Source organism: Salmo salar, chromosome ssa21 (genome assembly GCF_905237065.1).
Source record: "Salmo salar chromosome ssa21, Ssal_v3.1, whole genome shotgun sequence".
In the NCBI taxonomy this organism is placed as follows: domain Eukaryota; kingdom Metazoa; phylum Chordata; class Actinopteri; order Salmoniformes; family Salmonidae; genus Salmo; species Salmo salar.
In genome coordinates, this window is record NC_059462.1 from 25787664 (window position 1) to 25797190 (window position 9527).

A 9527-nucleotide genomic window follows, 5' to 3' on the forward strand; every position below is an offset into this window, starting at 1 on the left:
GAAAACCACCCCCAGAAGAAGAAGGGAAAGAGAGGAAAACCACCCCCCAGAGAAGAAGGGAAAGAGAGGAAAACCACCCCCTAGAGAAGAAGGAAAAGAGAGGAAAACCACCCCCCAGGAGAAGAAGGGAAAGAGAGGAAAACCACCCCCAGAGAAGAAGGGAAAGAGAGGAAAACCACCCCCCAGGAGAAGAAGGGAAAGAGAGGAAAACCACCCCACAGGAGAAGAAGGGAAAGAGAGGAAACCCACCCCCTAGAGAAGAAGGGAAAGAGAGGAAACCACCCCCCAGAGAAGAAGGGTTTCGTTTGGTGTACGACTGTACTACTACTTTCTCAATTATTTTATTTGTCTACACAGAAATCCCAGGAGTGTTTAATGGCTCAGGAGAAGAAAGTTGATGAGGGCGAGAAAAAGACCAAGAAACAGAGATAGGTAAGACTAAGGATAGAGGGGATTGAAGAGACACCTGCTGTCCTAAAAAGGCACTGCAGTTAAAATGTGCCTTAAGTCAACCACATTGGTGTTAGAAGTGGGAATTATATCTCTGTGTGTATTCAGAAGAAGACGATCACAGACGTCCTGGCCACGTCGGAACCCAAACCTGTCTCTAGGCGGAACCTGGTTCTAAAGCACTTCAAAGATGAGCGTTCCGTCATTGAGCTGGAATAGCTTAAACTGCAGGGTGAGTCACTTTTAACCTTTCGACTGTCACACCTGACCTCTGTCTTCTGTTACCAGCAGGTCTAAGGGCTGTCAGCCTTTCTGTCAGTCTCTCCCCCTCTCTCTCTCTCTCTCTCTCTCTCTCTCTCTCTCTCTCTCTCTCCCTGAATTACCTAATATTACTTTTTTCTCTGGTTACTGCTTCCTGACGAGTAATGACCTCACACACAGCCTCTCCTCCTACCTGAAAGAAAGTGAGTAGAAACCAAACCATCACTCCTTACATACCTCACCAAACCATCACTCCTTACATACCTACATACCTCACCAAACCATCACTCCTTATATACCTCACCAAACCATCACTCCTTACATACCTACATACCTCACCAAACCATCACTCCTTACATACCTACATACCTCACCAAACCATCACTCCTTACATACCTACATACATCACCAAACCATCACTCCTTACATACCTCACCAAACCATCACTCCTTACATACCTCACCAATCCATCACTCCTTACATACCTACATACCTCACCAATCCATCACTCCTTACATACCTACATACCTCACCAATCCATCACTCCTTACATACCTACATACCTCACCAAACCATCACTCCTTACATACCTCACCAATCCATCCCTCCTTACATACCTACATACCTCACCAAACCATCACTCCTTACATACCTACATACCTCACCAAACCATCACTCCTTACATACCTACATACCTCACCAAATCATCACTCCTTACATACCTACATACCTCACCAAACCATCACTCCTTACATACCTACATAACTTACCAAACCATCACTCTTACAACCTCACATCCATCACTCCTTACATACCTACATACCTCACCAAATCATCACTCCTTACATACCTACATACCTCACCAAACCATCACTCCTTACATACCTACATAACTTACCAAACCATCACTCTTTACATACCTCACCAATCCATCACTCCTTACATACCTACATAACTCACCAAACCATCACTCTTTACATACCTCACCAATCCATCACTCCTTACATACCTGCATACCTCACCAATCCATCACTCCTAACATACTGACATACCTCACCTAACCATCACTCCTTACATACCTCAACAATCCATCACTCCTTACATACCTACAAACCTCACCAATCCATCACTCCTTACATACCTACATACCTCACCAATCCGTTACTCATTTTTAACCTCAATGTTAAACTAATAGAACTTCTGTCCCATTTGTGCTTTAAGTCTTCTGTCATGTTCCTAGATGTGTACTTGGGTATAGCTCAATAGTCTGATGTTGGCTTCCCCTCCTCATCTCCTCTTCTTCATTTGACTGATCTGTGGAGGAAGTTAAAAGAGGAAGCCACTTTAGATTATTGACATCCGTCTCTTGTATCACAGTATATGTTTTCCCTTTCTCTTTTCGCTCAGGTTGTCCCAAATGGGCTAAGGTCCAGACGCAGCACACAGAGAATAGTTCTGTAATTTTGTTCATTGTCTGTAACTCTACCCTCAGACTCATCAAGCTCAACAACTCACATCTCCCTCTTTTAAAGTTATTAATCTGATTTGTATTTCCTTTCATTGTGTATACTTTATGGTACTTCTCAGCTCAGTATAATGCTCCCTTGTTTTTATGTCTTCAACAGACAATTGACAACATTTGAGCAAGAGGCTAAAGTGCTGAAGCTGTTTGCAAAGCACATCAATGTAACATACTTTATTGTAGAATAGATTCCTCTGAATGTTTGTGTATACAGATGAGCTGTTCTGTGAGTGAGTAAAGCCAAGTGTGACCGTCCTCTGTATGTCTGTCTGTCTCTGTCCCCAGGTAGAGGAGCAGCTGAAGTTTGAGGTGACATACATTGGGGTGGAAACACCAGGAAGACTGAAGCCCTCCTAGGGAAAGGTAAGGGCTTGTCCTTAGTGTGGCTTAATTTACATGATACTTTGTTCTGATCTTCTACACTTCACCCTGAGGTGGGCACTAATTTACTCCCCCTCAGGGATTTAACCCCAGTTTGGCCTTGCCAGCACTGCGCTTCCTGGTTCTGGACTGGAATTGGAGGGACCAGAAGCTTTGCATGATGGTGGACATCCCTGAGGTGAGACTACAATTCCTCCTGCTGGGCAAAGAACACAGTCACCCTTTACACAGCACTGAAAATATTCTCTGGTAGTACATGGGCATTCTGTCACAGACAATACGGAGTTTCTTAATAATATAGCCCTCTTTTTCACTTCCAGGTCGAAACTGACTTGCTGAAGCTGCTGGATACGGGCATCTTGAAAGACTGTAGAGAAGGAAAATTCAAAGTGGGACTCTTCTGATACACATACACACACACCGGTTGTCGTACTCTGCCCTCTGCCATAGACTGACACACAAAACACACCCAACCATTTCGAACTGGACCTCTTCTGCTCTCACACAAGCACACACACCAAAGTTGTTTTTGTAGTAAACAAAAACTGAAACAAAAATTGGAAAAACAATTGCAAAACAAACTGCAAAACGAACTAAAATAAAATAAAAAATAACAATTATTTATGTTTAGTTTAAGTTTTATTCTGAAGTTTGAGCAAAAATCGAATGTTTCTTTTGTTGTTGACGTTTCGTTTTGATTTACATTTGGTTGAGATGTCAACTAAAGTGGTTTCAACGTGAGATCAATAACAAATGTCACCATGTCATTGGGTTTCAGTAAAAGTTGGTTGAAAAAAAGATGAAATGCCCTTACGCTAATTCCTTTTTGCAAATCCAATCAGTTTTCACCTTGATTCAACGTCATCAGATAGATTTTCGGGGGTTGAAATGACGTGGAAACAATGCTGATTCAACCAGTTTTTGCCTAGTGGGTAGCATGTGCATCACTATCACTAGCTACTGTATCACTAGCTAACAGGGAAGAAATCCGAGGGCAAGCGAGGAGCATGACTGGGCCAAGCGAGAACGGCCCAAGCGAGAACGTCTTGTGAAGTTGCTGGAGCTGTTCGCAATCCCCATGACCAACTTCAATCTGTCTGATGTTGTCCTGTGTCTTCTCAACCTTGAGACGCACTTGCAGTCAACTACTGTTGCAAAACAGTTGGCACGGGTCCTCCTGAAGTCACTGTGTGAGCGCTTCGCATGCGTACGGAATCCTCTGGCAGCCAACTTCCATCCAACCCCTGCAGCAGCTTGCCTGATAGACCCATGTATATCTCTGGCACTACGCTCAACAGAGATGGAGCCACTGATGAGGGAAGCAGGGTCATTTGTACTTCAACAAATCAGAGAGTACAGCTGTGGAGCAGCAGGACCCCAGGAAAAGGGAAAGGGGGAAACCTAGTCAGTCAACTAAATACATTCAACTGAAATGTGTCTTCTGCATTTAACCCAACCCCTCTGAATCAGAGGGATCCAGCAAACATTCCCCCTGAATCACGATGAATCCAGCAAACATCTCGACCACAGTTCTTCAGAAATATAGCCTTGCATCAAAGATTGTGTCTGAGGTCACTGTCCAGCCGGAGGGTCAACCTGGCAGGGCATTAAGTGCGAGCTGCGGAAATACCTGAAGGGGGTAAGTGGGGCATGTTTACAGAGTCACCTCTCCAGTTCTGGCAGACAAGGATGGCTCTTTATCCAAAGCTGTGCCCTGTGGAGCTGGATCTGGTTTCTGCCCTTGCGTCCCAAGTGTTCGTGGAGAGAATATTCCCTGTCTGTGGACAACTGTCCTCCGGCTTGAGAACCCCAACAACCACCTCTCTGGAACACAGAGTCTTATTGAAGAGAAACCAGAAAATCTTGTTTGGTTGAACAGGAACAATCACACACATACAAGCTGGCTGGCTGGCTGTAAACTGATAGATCTGTGAATTAGTGTTGTATTGCTTATGTTTCTTCTGTTGTTGCATCTATTTTTATTAACCTTATTTGAAGGGGTTAGTCAGTGACACTTGTTTAATATTACATAAACATAATATGTCAAATGTGCCATGACTTCATTTGTAGTTTTTTCCTCTCTCTTTCTGTCAGATAAAGGTAAAGGTACTTGATTCTTCTTACATAAAAAAAAAAAAAAGCATTGGATTGGTTTAAACATGAGTATTGCTCCCGAGTGCCGCAGCGGTCTAAATAAGAATTTGTTTGTAACTGACTTGCCTAGATAAATAAAGGTTACACATCCTTCCACCGTATTTCTTGCACCAGTCTAGGTGCATATCCTTCAAATCCAAGTCATATTAGGATTGTTATGTAATTAAACCTGTAACGACCCTCCCACTTTGTCTGCCGAATTCTTTCTCTTTGCTCTTGTTTTCCTTAATAGGATGTCGGTGGGCGGAGTCGGGAGGGTCGTCAGCGAAATGGGACACACCTGGGCTCGCGTGTGTCCCAGGATAAATGCACCTCTTCCCCGTTCATTGAGGAGACTCTCTCCATGCAGACACAGATTTTGGTTGTGGTATTTTTGTGGTTGTACCTTTCAACACCCCTCACTATCACATTTATGCCGCAACCACTCACTTACACTACTGATTACTGACTACACACACCATTGTTAATTATATTTAGTTTACTTTAGTTAAATAAATATATTTTGTTATTCCTTATCTCCATGTTGTCTCCTTTTATATTACGCACTTTGAGCCGGTTCGTGACAAACCTAACCAAACCTACATCTTGGCTACGGAGTTGTATGGAGTCCTCTAGTGTCTATCCAGTTCTATGGTCCAGGCCCAGAACTGTATGTATTACTGCCCCCTAGTGGCAAGAAGTGACATCCCAAAAACAAAAAAAACTATAGGCCTTCAACACAATGGCTAATAGCCTCCCATGCATTCTGTCCCCTACACTAAAACTGAAACTAAATAATATAAAAACGAAATAGAAATGTTTTTATCAAACTGAAACTAAATAAAAACGAACAAATCAACTCTGAACTAACTGAAAATAAACTGAATTTCCAATAAAAATCTAAAAACGAATAGAAATAAAAACAAATATATCACAAACCTATAATCACACACACACACACACACACACACACACACACACACACACACACACACACACACACACACACACACACACACACACACACACACACACACACACAACAAAGTTAAGTGGGGCACCTCAATCCTGTCTCCAGAGACTGCTGGACACTTCAATCCTCTTCCCTATCCTGTTCTTACCTTCTCTGTGCGACACCGTTGATGTTATTTTTATATTTTAAGTGACCATGTAACATGTCTGTTTAAACAGTGTTGTAGTTCAACACCTCCACCCCTCCTGTGAGATGGTCTGAATAAAGACATTCTGAATGGAACCAGATTCTCTCTGTTTGGTCACCCACACCACCGGGAAGCCCATCCCACTGAGTCTGAGGTCATGAGTTGTTTCACCCAGTAGGAAGTCTGATTTATCATAACATCCTGTGTGTGAAGTTGTTCTACAACAATGAAGCAGGCACAGACACAGGCAACTGGTTCAAAGGGGAACTGATTGTAAGTTACCGTCTAAAATAAACCTGAAGTATTTTAGCTTGATGATCTGTTAGACTGTAAAACATCTGTACGTATGTAGGACTGAAGCGCTAAGGAAGAATTGAGAGAAGAACAGTAGAAAAAGAATGAGAAAGAAGAGATGGAAAGAGGAAGAAGAGCTGATGATTCTGGTTAAGGATTTTTCCCAGCAGCCTTCCCAGCAATCTCTTGGTAGGCAGGGAGCGAGAACAAGGGAGAGGAACTAAGAAATAAGCCCGTTTTAAAGAAGACCGGAAGAGAAGAGAGACAAGACTCACATTTCTTGCTTGTTCTCTGGTTGTGTGACCCTATCCGTGCTCCTCTCCCTGCCACAGCCAGAGCTCTCTGTCATGGGAAAGGCGAAGGCCAATGCTGGGCTCCTGGCCGGGAGGCCTGACAACTCGGCATTCAAACATCAGAGACTGCCTGTCTGGTCCCCAATGCTCACTGCTCACACCGTCCTGCCTTTCTTTTACTGTATGGCCACTATATGTGTGAAACTGGGAGTGTGCCTACTTGTCACCGTGCAGAATACACATGAACTGAAGGTGAGTAATCAATCCCTTCGAATGAATCAACTCTTTTTGCCTTTTTTTCTCTACTTCCACATATAATCACTTGAAATGGAGCAGGTAACACCCTCCACAATGCATATCTTATCTAACCATGAACACAGAGATAGAGAGGTAGAGAGAGACAATGAGAAGAGTTGTATATATCCTGAGAATGAGTGTACAGTATAACAGGAGTGGCGGTGGAGAACAAACATGTATCTAAAGTTCATAATGGTTTTAATGTTTGCTATCTATTTCTGTCGCTCCCTCTCTCACCAGCTCTTCTTCTTTCTCTCCACAGTTTTACTACACACACGCAGGGCCATGTGATAAGTGTTTTGAGACCACAATCTGTTGAACCAAATCCAAGTCCTTTGAGAAGCACAGTGATGATGTTTCCTATTTCCTGTCCCAGAGAGATGTGTTCTTCTACTATGGGCTGATCAACTTCCACCAGAACATACATGGACTCCAGGGATGATGGACAGATGGTCGGGAGAAAATAAAAACCTGAAGGTAGCTACTGTTTCTATCTATCTATCTATCTATCTATATCCAACTTTATGCTGGTTCATTCTGAGCTTTTACAACTTCTTCCAAACTCTTCCTGTCTGTCTGCTTTACATAACCCCAGCGCCTACTGTGAGCCCTTCATAAAGGAAAAGAATGGACTCCCTATCGCCCCCTGCGGGGCCATGGCCAACAGCATGTTCAACGGTATTACACCATTACCCACACTATGTTCTGAGTCTCTACTAATAATGTGACAGCATTATAGGATTTTGGGGGGAAAACACCTTTTAATATCCAGTGATATGATTAAATCAATCTGACATGAGACCTGGTTTTGATTAATTTATTGACTGACTGATTTCTTGATGAGTTTTGTTTGTTTGGGGTGTGTCCAGTGGTCCATGTTCCTCTGTTCAGGAAGGGCATCACCTGGTACACCAACAAGAACGTCAAGTTCAGCAACCAACCAGATGAGAACAAGACCCTAACGTTAGCACATGTGATTGAAGGTGTGTCTCACAATATGCTCACAGTGTGTTCATGGCTATCTATTATGAATAGATTCAAAAGGCACTCGCACATCTGAGCAATCGTGTTGCAGGTGCATGGCAACAGTTGAAACAGGATGAAGGAAAAAAAGGAAACCGCACACTGTTCTTGATAGTATCACTGATATTTAATAAGCTTACGTATCGGCCTAACGGCCTTCGTCAGAGCTTTTGTGAATTTTCTGAAAACAGCACACCTATGTAGACCTAGCCCCACCCACATCCGTTCCACGTATGGAAAGGGGTTGGAGGCAAAGGAAAATAAATAAATAAGTGCTACCAAACATAACAATATGCATTTCACAAATATTACAAAAGTGTATAGACAAGACGCACCGAACACGTCCATAAAATCACAACGAGGACATAGCAAGTTTTCATTAATCATTGGGTACATCATACGAAAAAACAAAGTAATCTTGAATAGGAACATATTTTAAATTCACAACATAACATACATAGGCATTTCATCATTAAGTCCTTTAGGAAATAATGTCTGGAGGGTGAAAATCCAAAAACATTCTCTTTTGCTCAGAGTATTATTAATATCACCTCCCCTGTCTGATATCTTGACTTTCTCTATACCACAAAATCTAAAAGGTAGAAATGTCATGCTTTTGGTCATTAAAATGTACTGCGACTGGATAATCCCTGTCGTTTCTCCTGATTGAACTTTTATGTTCACTAATTCTCTGTTTGAAATTCACAAAAGCTCTGACGAAGGCCGTTAGGCCGATACGTAAGCTTATTAAATATCAGTGATACTATCAAGAACAGTGTGTGGTTTCCTTTTTTTCCTCTATCTATTATTAATAGGCATGGTGTAATACCACATTCTTATTTAATATTAATCGACATTTGTATCGCTGCTCCCTCTTACAAATGTTGTCTCTGTGTTGTCAGGCACGGCCCGGCCTCTGTACTGGTAGAAGCCAGTGTATGACCTGGACCCCTGGGACCACAACAACGGCTTCATCAACGAGGACTTGATAGTGTGGATGAGGGAGGCTGCCTTCCCCAATTTCAAGAAGCTCTATGGGGAACCCGAGCTAGAGAACCCTTCACTGAAGGGCTGCCGACTGGGAACTACTGCATCCATATCTCCTACAGTAGTTATTATTCATCTGCTTATTAATGCTGTATTCTACCAGATTGATCATTTTGAGATTTGAATCAATTGAATTAAAATGGTTTTCAAATGGCAGTTCCTCTTTCCGACCCTCCCCGAGGCGAATTGGGGTTAGCTAGTTTCTCATTGGGTGGAAGTGACACGGTAGGTTGTGGCTTGAAATGTTGGATTTGTTTATTTGGTAAGTTATAAAAAACAATGTGGGTCACAGCACATGAAGCCCCCCTTAGACTTGCAGTGGATTCCTTCTGGGGCAGAAAGGAAGTGGTACTGTCCACGGTCAAAACAACTTTCTGCCCGTAGCCTACCTGATCACTGGCTGTCTCATCCTGCTCCTCGCTGTCATCCTCCCTACCATTTGGTGGCAGTTTGGTATGAACAGACGGAACATGAAGGAGTGATGTAAAGGACCAATGTGAAAAGGGGTGAGGAAGAAGAGAACTATTAATTGAATCATGAGAAAGAGAAGTCTGATATTTCATTCTAAATACTGTGATTGTGACCGATTGATTTACTGAAATGGTCAATGATCCAAATGTACGTAGTTCACATTTGAGATGTGGTTTGTGTTATTAGCGTTTGATC

The 9527-nt window shown here is 42.7% G+C and overlaps 1 protein-coding gene and 1 long non-coding RNA gene across 2 annotated transcripts; both read left to right on the forward strand.

Annotated features, from left to right (window-relative positions):
* The first annotated feature begins 564 nt into the window (after positions 1-564).
* Positions 565-3331, forward strand: LOC106582010 (uncharacterized). Its single transcript, XR_006761162.1, has 4 exons — positions 565-682; positions 2519-2596; positions 2694-2792; positions 2935-3331. It is a non-coding gene; the product is annotated as an uncharacterized lncRNA (long non-coding RNA).
* A 2807-nt stretch (positions 3332-6138) lies between these two features.
* tmem30c (transmembrane protein 30C) lies at positions 6139-9017 on the forward strand. Its single transcript, XM_045704964.1, is given in 6 exon segments — positions 6139-6746; positions 7168-7268; positions 7387-7469; positions 7661-7774; positions 8717-8851; positions 8854-9017. Coding segments are annotated over 4 exon segments (366 nt in total). The 5' UTR covers positions 6139-6746; positions 7168-7268; positions 7387-7447; the 3' UTR covers positions 8949-9017.
* Positions 9018-9527: the final 510 nt, after the last annotated feature.